Below are 27,434 nucleotides of genomic sequence, written 5' to 3'. Positions count from 1 at the left end.
TTTAGCTTTAGCTCATTATTCTCAAATTAAAATTCTTAAATTCAACTTATTAAAAATGGAAATTCCGATTTTGAGCAAATGTATCTGTAAAAAAGTATGAACAGTAATGTTTTCTTCATTTCTAGTAGATCTCTGTGTGCAGTGTAGCACCAAATTATTCAGGAAGTCACAGGGATTTTAGAATACAAAAAAGGCAATAAAATACAGCCCATCATCAGGGTGATTTATAATAAAATAAGTCAAATTATGTTCACTATTGTGCATCAACAGTTGAAAACTTCAGAAGATGGTAGCCCCTAATAAAAACTCATGCATAATACAAAATAATTGGATGAATTGTCAATAGCATAGGAAAAAATACATACATTTTTAAAAGATTAACTAAAGTGAATGTGCTGACACAACAAATTATCAAATTTTTAAAACAGTTTAAACTGCCTAAACACCAGACTTATTAATGTTGGCTTTATTGCATAGTTACACAAATATTTCATCATATAAAAGGTTAATGTCATTGTACCAAGAAGTCAGTTACTGCATCAAATGTGACAGCAACTCAAGTCCCCTATTTAATTCCAGGAGCAAAAAAAAAAAAAAAAAGAAATCAAATGTGTAACATCTGAAGAAAGCATGAAAGAGGGGAATTAAAGACTTTGTCAGTTTGTCAGATCCCTTTGATGGTGCTTTAGGTACTACTGTTCTGTTTTCGTGGAGACAGACACACCCAGTAATTCACCATGGTGTCCCTCACACCAAGAAATGAAATGAAATCTCAAAAAAATAAAATAGAATTTCTACTGCCCTCTTCACTCCTCTTTTCTTTTTCCCGCTCTTGTCTTTCAGCTTCTTAGCTCACATCTCACACTCATTTGCCCAGAGATTTCCATATACCACTTTGCCTTTTGTTCTTGATTTGTATTCTCCTTTACTCCAGCTCTCAAGGTTTTCATTTCTCAGCCTTACCTTACATTTTGTTCTTTGCCCTTTCATCTTCCCCCACTCAGTCTCTCTTATTTAATATTTTTTAAGGGTGACAATGTCTCCATTTTTCCTCACACATTTACTAATTAACAGGAATTGCAAGGAGAGTCAATTTTAGTCCCAAATCCCCCACATAGTTAGATTTCTATTGTACTGCACAATCCCAGGTTCTTTTCTCACTGACTTGCATTACATATTCTAGTGTGTTATACCTTGTGTACCAAACTATGGTAGCAGTGCGTCCATTCCCATGCATTTTTGCTCAGAGGCTTTTGCCAGTCTTTCGTATGAAAGTCAGACCTTTGTAGAGAGAGATTTCATACAGGTAATTTACTCCCCCCTCTCTCTCTGGGCCTAACCATGCAGTCTGTGTCTTTCATCTTCCCTGCTTCTTCTCAAACTACCTTTTGCCTGACTTTTCACTCTGCCGTATAAGTGTGGATTTTGTGTCCCTGTTTGCCCCCCTCTAAATATTTTCCACGTTGTGTCATCCTAAATGTCTTCTCCAAGTTGAAGCCTCTTTATGCAATTATTTCAACCTTAATCACAGCGTCTTCATAAAAACTAATCACAGCATCCTTAAAAACTAGTGTTTTTTATGGGGCCAAACCAATTACCTCTCGCATCATGAAAAACTGACAGCCGGTGTGTATACTGGTGAAAACCTTAGACAGAAAGGACTGTGAATCCATTTCAAACGCAGATGAGAAGAAGCAATGTTTCCTTGTCAAAAATAATGAATCAAAGAGAAAAGACTGGCCATAGTGAAATCAAGAGCAAAAGGACCATTCTATGTGCAATCTTCACTCTCCATATCTACCTTTTCCCCTCCCCTTCTTGTGTTTGTTCCTCTATTTTTCCTCTACAGCCTAATCTGTCAGCCTGTCTTCATCTGTGCAGAACACTCTCATCTCATCTCCTATTTCTGTTCGAAATCTCTTTGGACTGCAAATGCTAATTCTGTCAAGCACTTAATCAGATATATTAATTCCATATCTTCCCTGATTGCACTAATTCCACTCCGCATTGAGTTTCTCTTCAGCGTCCCCGTTTGTGCAGCAGATTTTTGAACAGTGATGCAAAGCGACATCTGTAAAACATTTCTTTTAAATAAATAACATGATGTGAAGACAGCCAATGTATGGCAAGGATAATATGCAGGGCACAGTGCTACATGCTGGAGTATGCAATGTTTCATGTTTCCCATTTATCCTTCAGCCCTAGAGCCATCTTAGTTCCACTGGATGTGTAGATAGCCATGTTGTGTGTCATTCTGTAAATAATTACACAAAGACATCCTCCATTAAAATAAGCAGACTTCATCTTGCCAACTAGAGAAAAAGGAAATCTGGCAGTGTTCGGTGCTTTTGAATCACTTTGGCTAAGTAACACATTGTGGCAGCATATTTGTCTGTATTTCAAGAAAGTCTGGTTGACAGTGGCTGTGATTATTGACAGAGAATTCATTTTACAGTGCAGACATAAACAAAAAACACATGCACATACACACACACACATACATGCACACAGATAAGCAGAATATGCAAGAAAAGGCTGTAAGCTCCCATTTTTTCTACTTACAAATGAGGTACATAGCTGGGATGGGTATTAATTAAATGTATATTAAAGAAAACTGATTTAGCCACATTTTAATTTAATTAAGTCACAGATCATGTAATTGAGAGAATTACAAAATTGCATTCTTTGTTCCAGATAATTATATTTCATATTAATGCCTACTCTAAAGCCAGTTAATTTGTTTTATCTCATCACCATCATCATCCTCAGACCTCTTTTTAAAAATAGAAAACATGGCTTAGAATCCCCGTGTGAATTTGTATCATGTCTTCTTCATGTCTTTCTTCCTGTACCAGTAAACCTAAAAAGTACAGAGTGAGGTTAGTTTCTCTATTGGAAATGTGTATTTTAACATGATGAATATCGTTTCTGTCTGTCTGTCTGGTCACTTAGTGGTTTGGCCTGGTGAGAGCCCTCTATCAGACACAGATGGATTTACCATTAGATAATGACAAACGGCAGGCACAGCTGAGCTGATTTCAGCACTTACTGCTCCTTCGGGAGCCTCTACTCACCTCACTGCAAACCACACTGACCACCCCCTTCCAAGGTCTTAATTGAACGTGTGGTTGTACAGCCAATTGATTCTTCCTGACATGTATTTCTTGTCATTTCCAGCGGGTGAGGTGGTTTAAACTCTCGGTCAAAGTATGCTGTAAATCCGGAGCAAAAGGCACTGACATTAGTCTCGATTTGTTGGACTAATGCTGTTTGAGATTGGGACTTTATCTCTGCGAGTTCATGGCAGATAAAGAGAGAAGGGGAAAAATGACTGAGTAGATCTTTGATGTCCTGCAGACCCCTGAAGATATGACTACAGCTTTATCAGACTGACTGATGAAGATGTGATGAGATAACAAATGGTGCCCTGGGGTCCATGTAAATTTTTTCTATGTATTTTAACTTTCAACAGTTGTTAATATTTAATATAAGTCCATCTGTATAAGGCTCATGCAGAGGATAGCAGGGAACACTTTACAATCTGTCTGCACAGGTGTGACTTATAAAAAACAGCGACAGCGATGCTTAAGATGCTCATGTTGGGTGAACTAATGCGATCTGATGATATTTCAGTGACCCAGGGAGTACAGGGAAGGGCAGCACAAAACACTTATCTGTGGTCAGTTTTGTACTGCAGCACACAATATTATTGTGCAAATGTACTTTTTTATTAGAAAAAAAGGATAAGAAAGAGTAATATTTAACTTTAATAACTGTGAAGATAAATTGCAATAGTTGTATTTTGCAGGATATATTATTACAATACCACATCAGAGTGATGCCCTGACTCTTACAATACCCGGCTGTTAAATGACAAAACACTGCATATGTACATATAAAGACTAGCAAATCACACTTTGTTCATGTCTTTTCTGATCCTAGAAAGATCCAAGCTCTATTGAAGTAGCAGCTGTCTCCTACAGACCAGAGTGTCTGCATGTTTAAGATCTGAGTATGCTTCCTCTTTTCTTAATTAGAAAGAACATACATCTTTTAGACACATTTTGAAGCCCTGACTTACGACTGCTTTGAAAAAGGCAATGATGCAGTGTCTTGTCTAAGGAGGAGGAAAGCCAAGGGGTGTTTCGTGCCTGTGTGTGCATGCGTGTGTGTGTGTGTGTCTGTGTGGGTGGGTGAGGGGTGGTGGTGTAATATTGATGTTGTTGATAATAACAACAATGATAATGATTACAACAGTAAAGCCCATATCCATCATTGCTATCCTCTACTTTAGAAGCACACTTTGTCATTCTTAGTAAAGTTTCAGTTTCATTGGATCATTCTCTCTATGCTACACCAGATATTGTTTTATAGTGTGTCCGGGTTTTGTCTCTTACTTGCCAGGTCAGTACAGCTCTATAGTATGTGGGACTTTCGTAGAAGCAGAATTTAGAGTTGTAGACTTAGGCTGTACTCAGGCTTCAGAGATAAATGTTGTGCTATTCTATTTTTTGTCACCAAAGCAATCAACAAACTGATTCGACGAACAAATGCTGAGAGCAAGATATAGTATTTTTATTCCCCTGTTCCGTTTTGCTAGGGCACAGGGAAATACACATTGTTTAAAAAATAAAAATGAAAAACAGATTTTACTATTGAACCACACAGTTAAAGACTTGGCCAGAGAAAAAAACAAACATACTTTTTATTACTGATAGTCCCGCAGCAATTAAAAAGAAGAATGGGGAGTGCCAGGCAGGCTTTTCATATCATTTTTGCTGTGTGTATTGTCGAGACTCAAGCAAAAAAATTTTAATAAATAAATGTTAGTGTATTTGAATGAGGACGATACAGAGAAAAGATTTATTACTGCTTTTACATATTTGCAGTTTACATATTAAAATGTGTGACTGTGTGAGGATTGTCTCATAACACCCAAACCACCTCAAAGGCTGGCTAGTGGTCATGTGGATGTAATGCAACTGTAATGTGGTAACAGTTCCCACGGTCAGTGCTTCATAAACGAGACAGAGATGGCAAAACCCCTGAAACAAAGGTAGGGGTCATGATAGGCCCACACACTAATGTTGCAGTGGATCACAGACACGCTTATTTGCACTCACAGTTCCTGCACTGCACTAATGGACAGCCGAGGAGATGGAAGGCCTTATCTCTATTTGTTTTTGCCCTCCATATTTTATTCAGCAGAGTATGTCCTCTGTGTTGTGTGCACGTGTCTTTGTGCATACAAATGCATGTGTTTATGAGCCTTAGTGGCTCGGACTATGCCCTTGTCCCCAGTGAATGAACTCATCTAATTTACAGTAGTCTACTGTAAAGCCCTTCTTGTTAGATAGACATTCTCCAAGGCTCTAAAAAATCAGCATCAGCACAGAGTGCTGAGGAAGTAGTTGAAAGGAAAACTAACAAGATGACTCAATGATTATTTGGAAACACTAAAGAGAATTTTTTATTAAATGTACTCTGTCCTGGGGGTTTTTAAAAACTGCATTTTTTTGGTAGTTGAGAAGATACATCATAACCTTTATAGAACCGTGCATTATGCATGTGCCGTATTCCATCGTGCTCATGAAACAGAGTGGCCGCACACTAGAGTTGTTATCTGTTTTAAATTATTCTTCTTACTGTTTGTATCTTGTGTTTTATAGGTTCAGTGGTACAGCAGATTGGAAGTTAATACGAGGATGTCCAGGATACCTTGAAACTGAGATTGAATTGGCAGGTAAGATCTGAATTAGACAGGACCAGAAACTTAAGCTTGATCACCTATCTCATTGGTTTAAAAAAAAATGTGCATACACATACTTGATATAATGGTTTTACCGAAAAAAAAGGTGTTTTTAAGTGTGCTCCATCTGAAAGGATTATTTAAGCCGAAGACAAATCATCCAGCTAACTACCGCTGTGCATTTCTTTAAATGTGTGGAAACAGCACAGTACAAAAGTGTGTAATGCTGGTGGGTTAGAAGTTATAACAGTACAGCCGCCCTGTGTATAATGGGATTAGCCCCAACCCCTTGTGAACATGAAAAACATTTTATTAGGGAGGGAAAATACTATTACTCTCCAAAATATTTTATACACCCTTTAAATCACTAAATGCAATCAGATTTGCTCAGTGATATTCAGGGTTTAAACTAAATAACAGCAACGTCTTCCAATGTAACAAGCAGCTGCCACTGACTCGCCGCTGTTATAGCAGCTTAAATATTAACACATAAGTCCAGGAATGATGTGAGCAAGTAATCAGGCCATACTTCAGGATGGCAAAGCCCTATGTTCTTTCAGATATACCCACCAAGCCTGTATTATTTAGCATATTTGTTCAGTACTAAACAATTGTAGATGTGGTGAGACTGCAGTAGATTTTGTTTAGCAGCTTGTCTGGAGGAATAATCATTTTGGAATATGAGGAAGCAATACTTGCAGCAAAGGGTGCACTGGGTCCTTTAAAACAGCCTCACTTTCTTTGGCTGTTTTACGATCATGAAGAGCAATTATTGAACATAAAGACTCCCACAAGATGGTTAATCATATTATTACAAATCCACAAGTGCGATTAACAAGTGGAAATGGTTTTGTGAGTTTACTGTGGGCATCTGTTGACTTTCCCCAGATGTAAAGCCACCTAGCTGAAGGAACAACAGTGATCTATCAACCAATATCAGACTCTATTAGGCTTTCTTTTATTACATTTAAGTTGTGAGAGATGACAAGGCTGGTCTTTTCAGTTTTTTCAGGAAGGCCACAATATTGACAAGTGCCATGTATAGTAACTTTATGAGACGCATTAACATAAAGTATTTTTTAAATCTTTGTCATAACTGTGCTGTGCTGAGTCTATAGCTTTGCATTTGTAGGTATAATTTGAAGTGTTTTACTGTACTGTATGTGGCAGATGCATATTGTTGTCACTCACTTGTGGTGCAGAGTCTTACATTGAGCCCAGGAACATCAGTTTTGGTAATACAGAGTTTAATGGAATGAAAAATGAGCCAATGTTTCCCAGTAACACATAATAAAATGTAAAAACAAGAAAATTATTACAATTATATGTGCTTGTAAAACTTTGACTGTTAAATGAATGATTTAGTTACTGCAGAATTAGGTTTGTAGAATGCATTGATTCATAGACAAGGACAGAGAAAGCTTCAGACTTTTGGACTTTGCCCAATCACAGCCCAGCGCTGGATGAGAAATGACATGTGGCTGCTGTGATGCATGAGTAAGTCTGTGGAGAAAATGGAAAGAAAAGCACGGTATAAAGTTACTGAAGTGGAAAAATAAGAACTTTATGACTCTCGGCAATGTTTCTGTGCTGGTACCTCTGCTCACATTGTAAAAAGTCTATTTTCACAAGACATTTCAACTTTGTGTCAGCATTTTTTTTCCCTCAAAGTGAGCTGCACACGCCTCATGTTTGAACAGCCGTGCTGCAACTCATGCATGTAACTTCCACTACACTTCGGCTCTAGTTTGGGTTTGAATAAGGATTTGGGAGCAATTACCATTCTTCCAGGTTGACGACATTGTTTGTTTGTAATGGTATTGAACATAGTTTGTGCATAAATGACTTAAGTATTTTGTCTTTCCTTCGATGCAGCAGCAAATCAAGCACAGACTCTCTGGCCTCTTTGAACCTCTGTGTTTCATCATGTTGCTTTGAAAACTTGCATATAAAAGTGGTGATTTCAGAGCTCTTTAAAAGCTAAATGGCATTCAACTTATTTGATATGACTCGCACGAATAGTTGCTTTTGTGATTCACTTACTTCAAAGCTCCTTTTCATGTGGTGCCTCTCTTATTTCATCCACCTTTTATATCCGCCCCAGTGGGGCGGGAGATTGGGTTTCATCATGGAAATGATATTGCATTTGTGCAAAAGAGTCAATTCACATGTTTTTTTATTTTCTCTAAAATGTAGACTTTCCAGGCAAACAACTGGTGACATACATGTTCCCAAGTGTGTGTTACAGAATAAAAACATCCCAATTAATCATTCTTTATCACAGGAGAACTATAACAATATAAGATGCCTCCTCTCAGAGGCTCTGTGTGTTTCCTGAATCCAAGCTTCACTCTTCCATGCTTTAATCTAAGCATCATTTAATTATAAAATTAAACGGTTGGACAAAATAACCATAGTCTAAGGCATTTCAGTAATTTGATTTTTTTTTTCTCTACAGCCAGCAAAAGACATATTGTTACTGTAATTGTTAAAAGTGAAAGTGAGCCTCTTTTTGGGAAAATGTCAAAGCTTAAAAAATGTTATTTATTTCTTTCTGTTAATATCACTCTTTTCAAGCGTCAATTTATATTTATGTAGACTGAGATTAACAATTGATGAATCACATTTGTCTTTATTGTAATGAGATGTTTCTAAACCATTAGAGGTCCCCAATATGAGATGCCCAACACATTTTATTTGAGGCACTGAGGCTTTTAATTCTTGCTTTTCTTCTAGTGAATGGCTGATTCACTATCTATTCACTATCTATTTTTTGTATATGTAAAGTTGACTGACACCATTAATCAACAAGATATCACAAGCATGTGACATGTGCTGTTTGTCCAGTATGTTGAAGTTCTTCTTTTAACCCACTAACTGCCTCTTTGAATTGACTAATTGCAGTGATGTAATTTTGCTCTTCATCTTATTGTGAGACAAGAGTCATTGAGCTTTTGCAAATCAATTAGGCTACTGCTAGATTGTGCCGGTGGAAAGAAATGAAAAGTGCACTTACTGTAAAAGTACTTACTGTAACTGATGAATTAACTCACAGAATCTTGGCAGATTCCTAATTTATGTGTTTTCTGACGCTCTACCTTCAGCCATTGTTTCTGACTTTTGCCTACTGTATCATCGGTGTGCTACCTACCTATCTCCATCTTATCTTGCATGTTTTCTCAAATGCAATCACAGGAAGACTGCACTCCAGACTCACAGCCTCAGAATGACCTGTACATGGTTTGGTCAGACGCAAAGTGATGCCTGCTAACCCTGACCTCAGCCAGACATATGTGACAGCAGCAGTACATACAGACCCCGTTATATTTAATCTTTGAAGAGTAGTTAGCAGTCATTTTCTGCCCACAGCCACTCTGTAATGTTCACAGGGTGAAGAATGCTTTTATCAATATCACCCACAAGCCCCCACCAACAAAACACGCTGCTAACTGTGAAACAAGAAGGCTGTCACATGCACAGCTTGTGAAAATTTGCACATGCTAAAAGCACACACATTGGCACACTCTCACATAGACACACAACTTCTGTGCTGTTGGTATAAATCTTTTTTCTCGGAAGAATGGAGGTATCAAAAAATTGAGTATAAGGACCTACAGAAATTAAGGATGAAACATCTTATTGAGAAAATATAACAATCATAGCAGTGAATGAAACTGGTGTGAGTGAGATTTTGCAGTTGTGAGTTTTGTCTCAAAATGTACATATTCATGTCAAAGTGTGCAGATCAACTCGTGAAAATACATGTGTATCTTTGCGTGTGGTCTGCTGATTAAGCACTTCTGTCTAAAGAGGACACTTACAATTACTGCTGCTCATTTGTCACTAAAATGTATTGTTTTGGTTTGAATGCGGAGCGAGCAAAACGCCCTGTCTCTGTGTAGAACTGACCACACCTGAATAGCAAGTGCGATGCCCTGCAGCAGTGATACACCATCGTCATTCTGCTTGTTGACACAACCATCTTTCTAGCAGATACAGAACATTGACTCACAAGCAAAGCATCAACACCAACAATGACCTCATTCAAAGTAAGAGACAGGTATGTCACTCTAACCAAGATGGTACTTTTCCTACCATGTCCTCTGCAAATAGCATTTCTATAGAAATAATTTGCAAAAACAAATACATTTTAGAGAAAAACTATCACTAAAAAAACTCACCTAAATTGTGATCAGCAATTCTGTTTCTCACACATAACCAAATACAAACTGACTGGTAACCAGTTTCTGTATTTTTGAAGTGACAAAAAGTTTCTATGTATTTGCTAAATATAACCCAAACACTGTGAAATGTGCAAAAAACAAACAAACAAGCAAACAAAAAAAACATTTTTGTTTTAAGTTAATTGCAGTCCAGCAAAAAAAATACATAAAATATATGAAAGTTAAACTTACAATGAAATATATGCTTAAAAAGGTTTTATTCAAATTGTTTAGTTTCTAGTACTAAAACTAGGGAAATAAGACAAATTCAAATCAATTCTAGATATTTTAATAAGAAAGATGGGGTGAATATAATTTAAGTTTTTAGGAAGAAAAACAGATTAATACATTTGAAACATGTCTGGAAAGGTGTTTAATTATTAGATTTGGTTCACCAAAAGCATTTGAAGATCCCAGGAAAATAGTGAAGAAAACATTCACTGAAAAACAAGTTTTACCCATTTTTTTCTAGAAGTAATATTAAAAGGGGAAGCAAACAAAGCCTACTCTTATTATGTGATCCTTGTCACTTTTGTGATACTGACAGCTGCATAGAGTAATGCACATCCTGGAGATGTAAAGGTCATTCAGGTGTGGTTAAGAAACTAAACAGTCTGCTTGACTGGGTACAGTGATAATTAAAAGTACTGTATGTAGCGATTCAGTGTGTCCAGTGGCCGAGTGATTAAGGTACAAACCACACGACTGTTACATTCTCAGCTTTATTCTGACTAGAGACCTTTATTTTGTGTTATCTCAACTTCCTGCCTTACATTTCCTGTATAAATATACACTGTATATTTTCCACTAAGGGGAAGATTCTGTTGTCACACGTTGTGTCAGATTATTTGGACAAACAATTGCAAACAAATTAAAGCCTCTTGCTAAATGTCAGACAATATGTTTCTTTCTTTGCTGGTCTGCCTGTGTAGTAGCTTGCTACACAGGCAGACCAGCTGATACAGAATGCTTACTTTTAGCTGATGTATCAGCTCATTAGATGCGCTTGCAGCTTGCTCTCCTAACATTGTTTTTTCTTTTATTATATACATTTTCAGTTAGGACTGCATGTTGGTGTTAATGAGCTGGCAAAAACCTTTTCTGCTTCTTTCAGTATCACAATGAAGTCAGAGTCTCCATTCAGAGGATGGAATAAATAACAGGAAACACGGCACCTGCAGCACTAAACCTTGGAGACATGCTTAAACGCGCAAAGTGTGTGGACTGGATTTTAGTTCTGAGGGAGGTGGGGGGAGGTGGCAAGCAGAGGCAAAACATCAGGAGAAACACATTTCTAATTCGTTAACCCCTCCAAAAAACAAGCAAACCAATTGCCTTAAAAAATAAGTAGACTAGTCATTTTTAATTTTACTAGCAAGTGATTCTTTTGGGAAAAGGGGCCCTTGATGGCTAATTAAAGTAACAAATTTTGCAATGACAGCTATAAACTCCATCAAAATCAACCACCTCTACTGCTTGCTTGAAACTCCTCCTATTGGAGCCACTTCTAGCTCCCAGGGGGCTTTACCTGGGACCCCTCCAGCGCCTAGGAAAACAGGAGAAACATCCCAAACATTGTTCAATTTTAGAGAAAAAAAAATCCTTCTCTAATAGAGGTTTGACTGATGTTTTCCTAAATACTTCTTTACATTGTACGTAAAATACATGTTTAATATAAAACAGCTTTTATTTTACATAGCAAAGGCTTTATCTGAGCCTTTTGTCTATGGATCAGTCACTAGTAACACTTTAGCTGTTATTCTGAAATAATGGGATTCATATAGTAAAGATGGAACAAAGTATTAAATAACAAGAGCCAAAACAGACTTGACAAATGTCATTTTATTATTTTTATTATTATGAAAATGTTTATTAAGTGTGACTATTACTGTACTATTCTGTACAAATTGTTAGATAATGTCAAGATAGTGAGGTCATTTTAATCAGTCTAAATGCACATTAAAAACTATTCAAAAAAAGTCAAAATGTTTTCACCCTCTGTATACCTAAGAATTTGAATTTCAGGAAGATTCTGTTCATACAAAGGTGTTTTATTCATAGAAGCTCATATATGCAGGTGATGAACCCCAAAAATTAGGCTTATACAGTAATAGAAGCATTTTTTCATTTGTACAATAAATTCCTAATAAAATTTAATGATACAGTTGCTGGTTATTTCACTAATTGTTAGATAAATCAAATTTGATTTACCATCTTGTTATGGAAGAGACAGACAAGCTGTGAATGGAAGAATGTCAGGCTGTGGGCAGGGGAGCAGCTGTCAGTTTGTCTCACTTGGCTAGTTAGCACCAATTCAAAGTACTGGGCTTGTCTGTTTCACTTGGCTGGTTAAAACAAAAGACACTGAAAAGAGCTACAGTGTTTTTTTTTTGTTTTTTTTTCATTTTCTTTTTTCTGTCAGAATTTCTGAACGCTTTATTATACAGTGGCTTAAAATCAGTGCATTGATCTGTATCTTAAGCCCTTTAGGCCACCACCACCTCTTGTGTAACTCTACTGAGACTGACATAATATTATAAAAATAAGCTATTCAGTGTAAATACAGAAAGAAAAAGTGAAGAACAAATTCTAACTGAGAGCCAGTACATAAAAAAAAAAACACTTCACAGTGGACAAACAACTATGATAATGAAATGGCCCCAAAAGGTTACTGTCAATAAATTTGGGATTTAAAAGCAGTCTGCATCTCATAAATGTAATTAGTGGTAACCTAGTGGTTGGAGAAGTGAGCTTGTGATTGGTTGCTGGTTCAATCCCCAGCTTTGTACCCGTGAGCGGGACACTCAATTCCAACTGTACAGCTGCTCACTGGTCACAGGTCAGACTGTGGTTGGGACTCTGGGTTAGGGGAGAGTTTAGGGTTGAACTGGACAGCTTTCAGGTTTAATTTTTTGGGGGATGATATTATTGAGACCAGCAGCCTATGTTTAACTTTATCAACAGTTTTTGTGTATTTGACAAGAGCGTACAGGCTTTACAGCTCACATTATTAAAGCAAAGACCTGCGTTACCTACTTCTATTGTATCAGTCACTCCTAGTACTCATTACTGAAACTAACCTAATGAGGTACCGGCCATGTTGTTGGGTGTTGCAAAGGGTCTAAATATTTTTTAACCATCTAATTACTGCAGTACAATTGGCAACATGATTCAGGTTTTAATCAACTTATTTTGAATAGAGATTAATAAATGAATACTTTTTGCAGATTTAACTGTTGTCTGAGAAGACAAAAAGTCAGTGACATTTATACATAATCCTGATAACAACTTCAATTAGACTCTATAGCTTTAAAATATGTCAACTATAATACAAGCAACTAAATTAAACAATGAGTTTAATTACAAAGAGAGAAGCATAAGAGTGGAGTTATGCTGTGTAGATACAGCAGCCCCCGACATTGGCTCAAGGAGAGGGTGCTGTGTTTTTACCAAAAATCTTAACATACTGCTTAACGAAACAATGACAAAATACAGTACTATGCAAAGTACAGCATGACTGTATGGAAAATAAATTACATAGAAGCTTATGCTGTAAAGCTCGAGAGGAGGAAAAGAAAGGAAGGCTTGTGATGCATGTGGTGGGTATCCCTCCCACACTGGAATCTATAAAGGATTCAGGTTTATATTTGGAGCTGTTGCAAGATTACTGGCATTATCAAGAAGTGACCTGATTTGATTTATATCTCATTAATCTCTCTCTTTCTCTCCTTCCTCTCGCTTTCTCCCTCTCCACACTGAAGAACAGCATACAGGCACCCTCCCTCTCTCACATACATATCTCACTCTAGAATCTCTCATCATCCTTCCATCTCCATGCCATGCAGTGTGAAAGCCAAAGCCTCTGCCATTCACTCTTCACTAAAAAGTTCATAATCGGCAGACACTCAAGCATTAACTGAGTGAAAAAAGCCTCAGGCGAGCGCCCTCTCACTTTCCTCACCTTTAAGATGAAGCCAGGGATGTGTTTGTGAAGGCTAAAGATAGGCAGTATTTGTTGAGCATGAAAAAAGAGCAGAAGAAAATCACTCAGTGCTTCTCGCCATGCAGTGGACGTCACCAGACCTATTTTAGGGGACTTTAGCCCCACTAGAATTTCCTGTAGCCTTTCTAAATAATTCATTCTGCCTTTTCTGGATGATTTATAATGCAAAAATACGTTACAGACTCCAGAATTACAGTACTTATGAAATGGGCTGGGATCAGGACCCAGAAAAAACTGCTGGGCACCGTTGAAAATGACTACAGAATTGTAGCTGTGCAATAAGCCCCCCCAAAATGTGGTATGATCAGATATGGGACCTAAAATACATAATTTGGGAAATTATAGTATGCTATTAGGGTTGTTGGCTTAGATCTAAATTACAATTTCCTGTAAAAGGTTAAGCTAGATTCATGAAACTGCCAAATAACAGTCCGAATGACACATGATTGATAACCCAGCATCAATTTTCTCTTTGCCCAGTTTCATCAGGTGTTTAAAACAAATGACACTATTTGTTTTTGTTTTTTACTAATTCATTATTTTGGACTAAAAGCAATCAATGTTGTCATCAGTATCATGTATTAATGTAATATAATATAACAATGATTTTTAGAATATTTAAGATTTAAATATTTAATAATTAAACAACAAAGACTTTTTATATGTGCAGTGCTGTGTATATTGTTCGATTCAGGTACACTAGGGCTGATATGTGTAGTTATTGTTCTCAGAGTGTATGTGCTCTGGATGACAGAAAGCGATAACTAATATCAGCAAGACACCTGGGGCCTCATTTATCAAAACATGTCCAAAACAACATCTAAATGTCTGCATTAGCTCTGTCTGTGCACTTTGGCACCGTCTCCATCTTGCTGGTTTGTGTTGTCTGCCCTTTTCTTGGTCTTCATGGTGAAAATGACTTTGAGTTGCTCCGGTCCTCTCAATTGGTGTTTTCAGGAAATGACTTAGCATCCTCCCTGACCATGTTTTTCTTGTATGCTTAGAATCTGTAATGCTGTAATTCTACTTCTCATTAATTGGTAGTCTAATGTTGCTCTGTTTAATACACCGAATATTGATTTTATCTGTGTATGTACTGGAATAAGATTCCCTCCTCTTTTGTTCTCCCTGAGATTTTTGTCATTTGTTTCACACTTTACGTTATAATTGAGTTCATAAAGGGGGTCATGTGGATATTTCTATTGTAGTGTTTTTATTCTCATGAAATAGAGTTATAACTTCTTAATCAAAAATTGTGACATTCTCAGGAAACAGTTTTTCTACTTTAAGTTGATGAATTTGACAAGAGACGTTTGGGAAGGTGTCAGTGGTAACTAGACTTACTGTAATCCATGCTAGTACATAATCACGTAGTTTTCTAACTCTAAATTTTTAAAGTACCACTTCAAATTCTTTAATCAAGTTAAGGTACATGTCAAATTTGACTTACAAAGGTACAGATTCTCCTTAAAGAAAACAAGGTATCATAAGCAGTGTTAAATGTGATGCCACTGAAAACATGACCGTGCAAGATTCAATCAACGTGAAAAGTATGGCAACTAAATATTAAAGAATTTATAATAAAATATAACGTCATTAATGATAAACTAAAAAAAGCATTTCCAAAAAGAAAATGTATTGTCAATGCCTCAGTGCTGAAAGGATTTTCCAAGTGACGCTGAAAAAAAGCTCAACATAAAAAAGTATCATAAGGCGTTTATTTTGTGTGTGTGTCCACGGTGTATCATTTGGGGGAAAATCTGTCAGTTAAAGTGTTTGGACACAGCTCTGAAGCTGATCACATGACCTGATTCAGCTGTGCTAGTCACATGGCAGCAACATCTTTGAACCTGCTGAGTCACTCATATATGCTGAAGACAGGCTGTGAACTGCTCAGACTTTGCCTCACAAAATGTACAAATTATTGGTCCTATTAACAAAATGTAAAAAGTGTGGGCGTCATAAGTCTTGAAAATGGTGATATACTTTATTTGACGCTACTCAATAAAATAAAGGCAGGGAGGTGATTTTAAAATAGCCCCCAATTTGTGATTTGAGGTGAATTTCTGGACCTACGTTGTAATGGGCTCAGGTGGAAGTTTCAGACGGCACTGTGTGTGCTTCTAGCCAAATACTGAAAGAACGGTAAATCCTGTCACTATGAGAGTTATATTTCCTGAAAGAACACAATAATACCAAAGTTTTAATGTACATTTTGTTGAGGAAAGATGAAAGTTGACTGAAGAGAAGAAGAAAAAGAAGAAAAGAAGTTGATAAAAGTTGAGCTGAGAAGTTAGAGTGCGTGTGATGTCACCCACTCTTGCTGGGCCAACATTCTAGCAATGCACACTAATGGAGAATAGGAAAATTAACCAAAAAGTACCTCAAACAAAAATGGGATTATTTAGAAATCGAAAAAGATATTAAAAAGCGAATACAAGGCTGATAGTCGAAAGTCGTGTGATTTGCTGAACGTTTGAATGGTCTCTCTAGGCTGAGGTATGTCTGACTAGATAAAGCCGAAAGTGGAAAAAGCTGAAGAGTCTCTCCGTTCATTTGAATGAGAACAAATTGCTTAAAAAAGCTGATTATTTAAAAAAGTATAAAAGATATAAAAAAGCCGAACGTAGCAGAATGTTTTCAAGTTTGAACTGTGTTTCTAGCTGAAAGTAGGCTGTGGAAGTAGTTAAGTGCCGAATAACAAACGGAGCATGGAAATCAAAATATAATAATACATTTAAAAAATAAATAAATAAATAATAATACTGCGATGCTTCCAGCATTGACAGTAGATAATTAAAAAGAAAGGCCAAAGGTACACAGTAACTTATTTTGAAACAAATGTCCATCCATCCATTAGCTGTCATCGAGTGAGAGGCAGGGTACACCCGGGACAGGTCACCAGTATATCGCAGGGCCACAGAGAGACATACACACCTATAGGCAATTTAAAGGGTCACTATTTCATCTAACATGTATGTTTTTTCCACTGTGGGAGGAAACCCAGAGTAAACCCAGGCAAGCATGGGGAGAAGATCCAAACTCCACACAGAGAGGCCACAGTTGGCCACCAGGGTGGAACTCGCAACCTTCTAGCTGTGAGGCCCTTCCCTTGGAACACATGTAATAATTAATAATTAATTAATCAATTTTGTGTTAAGAAACTTCAGTTGAAAGATGTAACTAACTAAAGCTGTAAAATAAATGTAGTGGAGTGAAAATTACTTTTAGCCAGAATGGAGCCAAAAATGGAAATTCAGGTACCATAGATTAGTACTTAGGTACAGTACAGTGAAAGTACAGAATAAACTTTTTTACTTACCACATCTGTTGGTATTTGCTAATGACTAATATGCTCCAACAAATAAATGTAATCAGTGCATTTACATTTGCTTAAGTAACCAGGTTACAATCACCGTTTTTAGGAAAGCTTATCTCTTTACTTTCATCTAAAAGAGAAAGCTCATTTCCAAAATCAGGGTAGGGGATTAAGGAAACCTGATTTCCCCAGGTAGATTTCTCCTAGAAAATGCTGATATTTCTACCATGTGTATGGATAACAAGGCTTCTAATCAGCTTTCAGCACATGTGCATGACAAAGAGCTGCAGATGGGACAAATAACTGAGCTGAATGAGGGTGAGATGAATGATAGGGTAAACACAAAGTGCCTTAAGAAAAGTTGCTTTCACTGACAGGTTTTTTTTATTATTTAGAAAGTTTGTGAAATGCGTATTAGCTGTGTCTCTCCCTTTGCCTCTCCTCTCTTCCCCTGCAGCTGTCACTCTGCCTCTCCGTTCTGCAGAGGTACGAGCACAGCCCCCCAAAAAAAGTCAGAAAACAGCATTTTCTGTCACTGTACAGTAGAATTTTGTGAGCCATGCTTCCTAAATAAGTCTGAGAAGGAGGAGAAATCAGATTACTCATCTGCTGCATGCACCATATACATAGATTTCTAGTAACCAGGTTTCTTAAGGGCATGTAAACTCTGTTCCCCGATTACCTGAGAAAGCTGATTTCTTTAAGTAACACGGTTGCTGAAGTGCATGTAAACACAGTCAGTGTAGCAGATGGTATAAAAGCAGAGCAGGAGGGGGGGCGGGGGCAAAGCAGTATAAATCGATTTCGATTTTCATGCTACAGCTATTTTAAGTTACATACTGTGGCTTTAATTCAGAAATGCTGCTGATCATTCTCTTCAGTTGTGTATACACTCTTTCTGATCTGGGTTATGTATTAACCTTATCACCGAGACACAATTGACAGTCGATAATCTGTTAGGACAAGTGAACAATTTTAAGTTAATTTTTCTTCTTTTATAATCTTGATTCTTTCACTGGACTATGCTAATCCAATTTTGTGCATTCATTGTCAGTGTGTGGGTGTATTGTTTTGCTTTGTAAATCAACTTCATCTTTTCTGCGGCCATAATTTGGATTTGATTCCGCTGATGCACTGTTTATCTCCTTTGAAGGTTGAGCGGAGGATAAGTAAATAGTGGAATACGATACAGGGATTTTTTATCCGAGCAAGAGATATTCACAAATCCAAACTCTGCACCATATTTTCTACTTGGTTAGATTACAGATGGAATTTCACCTTGAAAATGCATGGTCTGAATATCAATTGTGTATCATACATTTATTTTAAAACTTTCTATGAAAATTCATATGTTAACCTCCATGGTAACATGGTGAAAGGTTTTAATTCCTAACACCATAAACACAAGTGTGATTTTGAGCCTGGTGTGTGATCCATGTTGTATTTTCCTGGTCCGCTGCATGAAAACACAGTTTCTCCACCCCTAAGGCTTTGGCTTCTCGGAATTTGAATTTTGTAATTGAAGAATTAATGGAGTCAGTAATCAAGCAATTAATCAGTAGTTACAGTAATAGCCTGCTCATTCTTAAGTGAAGAGCTTTCTGTTGCAGATTAGGTTGGGAGCTGAACACACTGTGTAGAAGTAGAAAATATTGTAACCACACAACAGCATTTATGTTCTTGACCAATCCCGTACTCTTCAGAATTCAGGTGTCATTCTTGTGTGTGTGTGTTTATAAAAGTATTATTTATTAGGTTTTTCTAAATTCAAACTGAACAGTGTTTATGCTACCTTTATTGTCAGTGACAACTGACTTAGTGACAGTAAATAATGTTTACATTTGATTACTTATTTAAATGTATCCATTGACTTTTTAAACACAGAGTAAGAGAATAGTTCATGTGATTACTCTGTATAGATTAAAACATATTTTTGTGACTGCCAAATTTCTCTTCATGAGAAATTAGGAGTTTTTTCCCAGCTATGTGTAGCTTAATAAAACCACAGTAACTCAGTGATTATCACTGTCATTTTACTGCAGGTTGAAACTCTAGCACTTTGTGTGAAGTCCACAGTTTCTCTTTCTGTGCACACTGATTTTCCAAAAGTGCTCTAGTTTCCTCCTACATTCAAATCATTCAGGTCAGGTAGATTAGAGACTCTATAAATGTTTCTCTTTATCTGTGTTAGCTGTGTGACTCACTTCCGACCTGCCTTGAGTGTTTTCCTGTCTTTCACATGGGGGGGTGGGGGTATCAAGCGTTCTGTATGAATCCCGATAAACAACATTTTGACAGCTATATAGTAAGCAAGCTGTGCTATGTTTGAGGCTGTCATTGCATTGTTCGAAAAGTGATGAGATGCCCATCTCGGCATTGAAATCACTTGCATCACCTCCTTACCATACACTCTCCAGCCACTTTATTAGGTACACCTGTACAACCTAATGCAATTAAATAGAGGAGCTCTGCCATGAATTCTACTTTTTACAATTAATCAGTGTTCAGTTTAAAACTGTCCACTGACATTCATTTTAAATAAGGTGGCCAAAGCATTAGAACCACTTTTTAATATATTCCACACCAGCATGACTCCACTGCCCACTTTGACCTCAATAATAATAGAATTATCACCTTTCCGACAGTTTCAACATAAAAACATAAAACTTATAATGTTTAAAAGTAGAATTCATAGCAGAGCTGCTGTATTAAATTTCATTAGATTGTACAAGTGTACCTAATAAAGTGGCCCATGAGTGTGTATTACATAGTTAACACTGCAGTCCTAAACAAAAAATTGTTGGGGTTGAACAGGGATATCGGGCACTAAAACTGAAACTAAGAGCTTTGGAATCTTAGCGGAGTAACAAGCGACCTTGTGATGATTTTCTATTTCCACAGGAGCTCATATTAAATAATTAAAATCTTTTGTGAATTTATTTTAGAAATAAGTTCTTCTCAGGTGTCTGTGTATGACTCTCAGCCAAAACAGGTTATCTTCCAGAGTTTTAAATCAATCTGAAGCAGCCTCTCAATGACATGATGTTCACTTTCAGTAATTTATGAATTTAAGACTGCTTTGGTGTCTTTATGAATCCAATTATTGTATCAGGGTCACTCTGCACACTGTATGCATGATATGTATTCAGGTCACCTTTAAAGCTCACAATTTAAACAAGTCTTTATTTAAAGTCATATTTTTTTTCCTCTTTAAGTGAACATTTATTTTTTTCTGTTGAGTTGTTCCATCATTTAAATGGTCTGAATGGTGTGAAACTATTTTTAATCATTATTTACTGTGGCAACACAAGCAACTTGGTGGAATTCTGGTATTGCCTGAAGTTCAAACTTGAAACAAAAAATGTATTAAATATCTTTTAGCCACACTTTATAGATGCCATGGCATCATCTCTTAATGAAAGACTTGTTTGTATTTGCACTGCTTCCCCTGATGTAACAATAAAGATTTACACAAACAAATTCCCCAGTCCCATTTTGGTTTTCTTGTTTGACATTCCAATCGCATACATGCCTTTGAGGAACTGTGAGTTGTAATCAGACGTTTCCGGATATCTCGACTCAATTGAAGGACTAGTGGGTGGTGAGCTTCCTTATTATTTATGTCCCCCCAGTCTCAAACATAAATCACACAACACAGCAGTTGAGGCTGCTTTTCTTCTCTCTCTTCCTTCTCTTTTGGAGACACAGCACAGAAGTCGACTGCTTTATTGTGATTTTTGTCTTTTTATGTGACTGAGATAAAGAGTGTGAGGACAGTGCACCCAGAAATGCATATAAGGCACACGTGTCTGATTATTTGCAACAAAAGATACACGAACTAATAAATATCGTTTTGTGAAAACCTTTAAATTGGAAATTTTTTTAACTGTTAATTTGACTTGTTTTTCAGAGAATGTTTATCATCTTTATCATTTAGAGCCTTGCATTCAATCTCTTCTATCTCATCTCATTTCAGTGGGCCCAATCACTTTTCCAAAGAGTGGAAGACCAGTCATTGAATTATGAATGTTAAACAAGATGACCTCCTCTCAGCAGCAGCAGATGATGGGAGGTCCTAGGTGGAACCGGGCCTTGTCCGACCCTTTGTTTGTGCTGCTTCTGGCTCTCCAGCTGCTGGTGGTGGCAGGGCTGGTACGTGCTCAGACGTGCCCCTCTGTCTGCTCCTGTAGTAACCAGTTCAGCAAAGTCATCTGCACCCGCCGAGGCCTGCGGGAGGTCCCTGATGGCATCTCTACCAACACGCGCTATCTGAACCTGCAAGAAAATCTCATTCAGGTTATAAAGGTGGACAGCTTCAGGCACCTAAGACATCTGGAGATTCTGCAGCTGAGCAAAAACCATATACGCAAAATTGAGCTGGGAGCTTTCAATGGACTGGCCAGCCTCAATACCTTGGAGCTTTTTGATAATCGCCTCACCACTATTCCAAACGGGGCATTTGAGTACCTGTCTAAACTAAAGGAGCTTTGGCTAAGGAATAACCCCATAGAGAGCATTCCTTCCTATGCTTTCAACAGAGTGCCCTCATTACGCCGGTTGGACCTTGGGGAGCTCAAACGCCTCTCCTACATATCCGAGGGGGCCTTTGAAGGGCTGAGCAATCTGCGCTACTTAAATCTGGGAATGTGCAATCTGAAAGAAATTCCCAACCTTATTCCCCTGGTGAAGCTGGATGAACTAGAGATGTCTGGGAACCAGCTGTCAGTCATCCGGCCTGGCTCTTTTAAAGGGCTTATCCATTTGCAAAAGCTATGGATGATGCATGCTCAGATCCAGACCATAGAGAGGAACTCTTTTGATGACTTGCAGTCACTAGTGGAGCTTAATCTAGCCCACAACAACCTTACCCTCTTGCCCCATGATCTCTTCACTCCTTTACACCACCTGGAGAGGGTGCACTTGCACCACAACCCGTGGAATTGTAACTGTGATATCCTCTGGCTGAGCTGGTGGCTTAAAGAGATGGTACCAGCAAACACCAGCTGCTGTGCCCGTTGCAGCTCACCGTCCCACCATAAGGGACGATACATTGGCGAGCTGGACCAGAACTATTTTCACTGTTATGCTCCTGTTATTGTGGAGCCTCCTGCAGACCTAAATGTGACAGAGGGAAGTGCTGCAGAGTTGAAATGCAGAGCCAGCTCTTTGACCTCGGTAAGCTGGATTACACCCAATGGTTCCATCATGACACATGGTGCATACAAGGTCAGAATCTCTGTGCTGAATGATGGCACACTGAACTTCACCAATGTTACAATGCAGGACACGGGCACATATACATGTATGGTTAGTAATTCTGCAGGTAACACAACAGCATCTGCCACGCTCAACGTGTCCTCTACAGAGAACAGCAGCTTCAGTTACTTCACCACAGTGACAGTGGAGACCATAGAAATGCCACATAGTGAAGGCTTCACCACTATTGTGCAACAGAAGGTGGGCCCCACGCCCTCTGCCGGTACATGGGACTCTATTTCGCCCACTTCTACAACCACCACCACAGTCCGGACCCCACTCTCCACCCGTGCAACAGAGAAGACTTACACAATCCCTGTCACAGAGTTCGGAGGGGAGGGCTCGCTTGATGGCTTGGATGAGGTGATGAAGACGACCAAGATCATCATTGGCTGCTTTGTTGCGATCACGCTCATGGCAGCCGTCATGCTTATCATCTTCTACAAGATGCGTAAACAGCACCACCAGCAGAACCACCATGCACCCACGCGCACTATTGAGATTATCAATGTGGATGAGGACTGTGTAACAGGAGGCCCAGGCATGGAGGGCCACCTGACTCTGCCTCCTCTTGAGCACGAGCACCTCAACCACTACAACACATATAAGACTGCATACAACCATGCCTCCACTATCAACTCCATACACAGCTCAGCCCACGAACCTTTGTTAATCCGGGCCAGCTCAAAAGACAATGTACAAGAGACTCAAATCTAATAACTTTTTTTTCAGAATGAGACATTACAAACCTGAAGGGATTACATAAAGACATTACAGGACAATACTGATATTTGTTTGTGAGGACTGTAGCTCAAACCTGGAGGAACAGACTAATGTTTGGCCAATCAGCGGCTGGCGTATTCAATGACTTTGGGAATTAGGGTATGTCTACTGTTTCAAAAAGTGTCTTTACAAAACAGAAGTTATTTATTTAAGAAAAAAAACTATTGTGGTTAAATCAAGAAAAACTGTATTCTGCAATTATTTTTTCAGCACTTAATTCATGTTTTTTTTCTTCTTTCCTTTCATTTTATGGGATTGGTTTACTAATATGCTTTCAAACTCTGAAGACATCTGTCACAGAAAAACGTCCTGAAGCAAATGACTTTTCTTTTATTTGGTAAACTGCACACTTTTGATCAGATGAGATAGTAAGCTCATTTTCCCCATGTATCAAAGGAATGTAGAGCACATTAGTGATTTTCTCCAGCTGTGGATTAAGTGATGAAATCTTTTGTGACCATCTGTAACTGAGATGAATTTAACACTTGTTCATTATTTTACAGTGAGTCACGGAACTGTCAGTGATGAAATCTGATCATAATTCACTGCTTGATTATACCTGTCACATACATATTAGGCACTCTCTACTTTGTCATCAATACCCTGAGGATCATAAATGAGGGAAATATGACCTGTGTTCTGCTATTGTGAAAGTCTCACTATTAGAAGTACATTTTAGTTAAATTAAATTCTATTGATCAACTATGAAATACATTTACGTTTGTCTTTGTGTTCCTGATGTATATGCAAAATATAGTTTTATCCTTGACTCCCCCTTGGAGTCAATCTCTGACTATTATGATGAAAAAGTCATTAATTGCATTATGAATCATTCTGGTTTCTGAAGGTCATGATAGTAGCATTAGCATAAACGGGTGCTTTAGAATCGACGTAATTGTGATTGACATATAGGAAAAGATGTGAAGACCAGAAGTAATGTGAAATTTTTGGAAGATGTTAAATTCAATTCTGCAAAACCTAAATCCAATGCCTCCAAATATTTCCAATGTGTCATTCCCTCACCTTTACCGTATTTTGCTTTGTACTGTTGCATATGCTGATGACTTCTTTGAAGCCACCTTTTCATGCTGGGACACCTTACCTCATCTGCAGTGCTGCAGGAAAGAGTGCTGCTGTCAGAAGGTGCCATAAAGAAAAAGCTGCAACCCTTTCTACAGCTGTCTTAACACATTTCCTGTCAGTTATGTGCCACTCTCCCACATGGGCAGTGCCTGAAAGTCCCAAATTCGCACCCTACCCTTGCCAACTACAGGACTTGACCCTGAGAGCAGAGCTTATGCTAAGAGAAGCTTTGGAGCTGGAAGAGTGGGAACCAGATGTGTGGGTTACACCTGTCTTTCTTCCTCTACCTTAGAAACAAGACAATTCATTTTAATCGATGTGCCCATGGGATTTGTATGGACACAGCTATGCAGCCTCCCATACCCTCAAAACCAATCCATCCAAAAAAAAAAGGTGCCAGGTACCAGGAATGCAGAGGTTAAATAGGCATTTTTTAATTAGGCATTGCATCGAGTTTTCGCTCTCCTGATATATAGATATATATTGCTTCACAAAATACTTTCTGTGAAGTCACTATTCATATTTCTAACCTTAAAACTGGAATTGGTACTCTACCAAAAAACCTAACATTCAGACTATTATGCTATAAGCTTGGTAGGTGTAAGTAATTGAAAAGATGTGATGGTTTTATGAGCTTGAATATATGGTGGTTAAAGTGGATTCCAGTGGTGGCAATGGTGGTTTTCAAAGCAGAATATCAGTTCATCAACACAAACTTCATAGAATACTCCTTTTACATAATCAACATCTTTGTTGTTTAGTAAGTCTAACAACCACGTTCCATTAATAGTGTACACTGACAGTAAAATACAGCTTCTATGTCAGTGCCCATGCACTTACGGTTCTTCTTTCTCTGGTCAAATCCAGTATTAATATTTATTTTTATTTTTTTTTCTGTGCAAGACAAATAAAAAATAAAAGGGCAAATTTTAACCTAAAGAACAAACTGATTATTCCCTGGAACCTATCCAAGACTTAAGGTGATGCTTTTAAACAGATGAATTTACAGATAATCCTTGCTAATCATACTTTTTTAACATTACCTGCAATTCACTTGTTAATTATCAGGATTTTTAGTAACAGAAATCTCACACAATCGGCAGCTATTCCTTCGAACATATTTCTACATAATTTCCAAAAGCTGGATGTCTCAAAAATGACCCAGTATACTAGTATGGCCCAGTAATGTATACTCAACTGTTTATGAACTATTTTCACTTGCCTGCTATATAATACAGGCAAGTGAAAAAACTTTTCCCTTTCCACCTCTTAATAAGGTATATGTTTTATGAAAGACATTCTTAAAACTAAATAACTAAATACCAGCTAATATATAGGGAATTATGAGGAACATTTCCTAGAATCTGATCTGAAAATACAGGACCATAAAACAAAGTGTTAGCCAGAAAATATAATGAAAATTTAAAAAAAGGCCCTTTTGAAACAGGAGTAATAGAACCGGGGCTTTTCCTGTGGTACAGTATGCAATAGCGTACTTGCATACAATAAATATGTTAATAATCATATCATAATCATAATCATCATAATAATAATGTTTGTAATCTGTTAAGTAAAGACCCTGCAAGAAATTTAGCCATTTATATGCTGCCCCATAATATTACATTAGTCCCATAATGATTGGGGGGGGGGGGGAGTCATAAATATCAAAAGGTCCATAGGTAATTTAATTTGGCTTTTTTTCTACTACACAATTTACATCATACCTGCACTTCTGTGGAGTTTGACTCATTTTTAAACCATAAAATGATCTTGGTGTGTGGCATTTACTTTTGTGTTTGAGGAAGGGAGGGATGTGGACAGTTTTACTCATCTGAAATAAGCAAGTATTATTATTTTCCCTTTTTGCCATTAGTTGGAGGTAAATCGTCTAAAATTTTAAATGGTACATTTTTTTGACTAGTTTTAGTCAAACTATCTCATGTATGTAAGATATCTAAATACGTTTGGTCAATATTATTTTTTTTTTCACATTTGTTTCATTTTCTGAGAGGGAATGCTGTTCTAGTGTTAGATTTATATAAAAAAAACATTTTGAGAGTGAATCAAAAACAGATTTTTAGATTTTGATTTTACATGTGCCAACAACCTGTTCTAAAAGTGAAAAAAAGAGAAACATGCTGTAAAAGACGAAGACTGGTTTTCATGTAAGCATTCTTTCATGACCTTTAAAAGATATGGAGATTGATTATAGAGACCAGAGTTTGTAGTTCATACAAAAATGGTTAAAATAAACAATTGTTGTTTTTCTGCCTGTCTGATTCTTGTTTTCATCCTGTGCTTACAATTGCTTTACCATCTGATCCACATTCACCCAAACCAAGTCAGTGTTTAAGCAACAATAGGCGACTTAAGATGCGTATGAAGCTAGAGATACTACATTAGATGTATCCATCAGGTTTAAGGAGGGCACCCCTTCAAAAGACTTGACTCAAAACTGTCTTTTTTTATTATTTAAAGCTTATGGTTAGAGCTGGCTCAGCTCTTATGTACTGTAGTTATCTCCTCTCCTCTCTGCTCCTCATCTCTCCTCCCCATGCATTTATATGTCTCCAATGCAGGACTTTAACTTGTGGGGTGTTTCCAGTGTTGAGTTACTGGTGCCACTAACCTGCCCACTGCTTAGCTTGTTGCTTCTTTTTGTTTCTGCTTTTCTTTTCTCTCTTCACTGTGCGTCCCCCCAGGTGGTCCAGGCCGACAGGCATCCAACCTGAGCCTGGTTCTTCTGTTGAAAGGAGTTTTTCCTCTCTACTGTCACTTTAGTGCTTGTTGGGTTGTTTATAAACCTGTATAGTCTTGACTTTTGACTATTTTAAGGGCTTTGAGATAAGTTTTATTGTGAATTAGTGCTAATTGAATTGATTTAACTTCAATACAATGTGGGTCCTGGTGGCTCAGTGGTGGAGCATTGGGTTGGGAAGCAGAAGGCCATGGGTTAAAATCCAAACCAACCTGAGTGCCAGTCCCAAGCCTGGATAAGGTTGTGGCAGGAAGGCCAGG

The 27,434-nt window shown here is 37.7% G+C and overlaps 1 protein-coding gene across 3 annotated transcripts in view; it reads left to right on the top strand.

The window, feature by feature from the left end:
• lrrc4ca (leucine rich repeat containing 4C, genome duplicate a) overlaps nt 1-26,682 on the top strand; it is a 154,265-nt gene extending 127,583 nt beyond the window's left edge. For all 3 annotated transcript variants that reach the window (XM_067502475.1, XM_067502476.1, XM_067502474.1), the window contains 2 exons: nt 5,670-5,743; nt 21,271-26,682. In XM_067502475.1, coding sequence (XP_067358576.1) covers nt 21,321-23,267 — 1,947 coding nt within the window. In that variant the 5' untranslated portion in view covers nt 5,670-5,743; nt 21,271-21,320 and the 3' untranslated portion in view covers nt 23,268-26,682. The remainder of the gene's footprint in view (nt 1-5,669; nt 5,744-21,270) is intronic.
• The last annotated feature ends 752 nt before the right edge of the window (nt 26,683-27,434 follow it).

The sequence above is a fragment of the Channa argus genome, chromosome 4 (genome assembly GCF_033026475.1).
Source record: "Channa argus isolate prfri chromosome 4, Channa argus male v1.0, whole genome shotgun sequence".
Taxonomy (NCBI): domain Eukaryota; kingdom Metazoa; phylum Chordata; class Actinopteri; order Anabantiformes; family Channidae; genus Channa; species Channa argus.
Note: the sequence above shows the minus strand (reverse complement) of the source record. Positions and strands in the feature narration are given on the sequence as shown.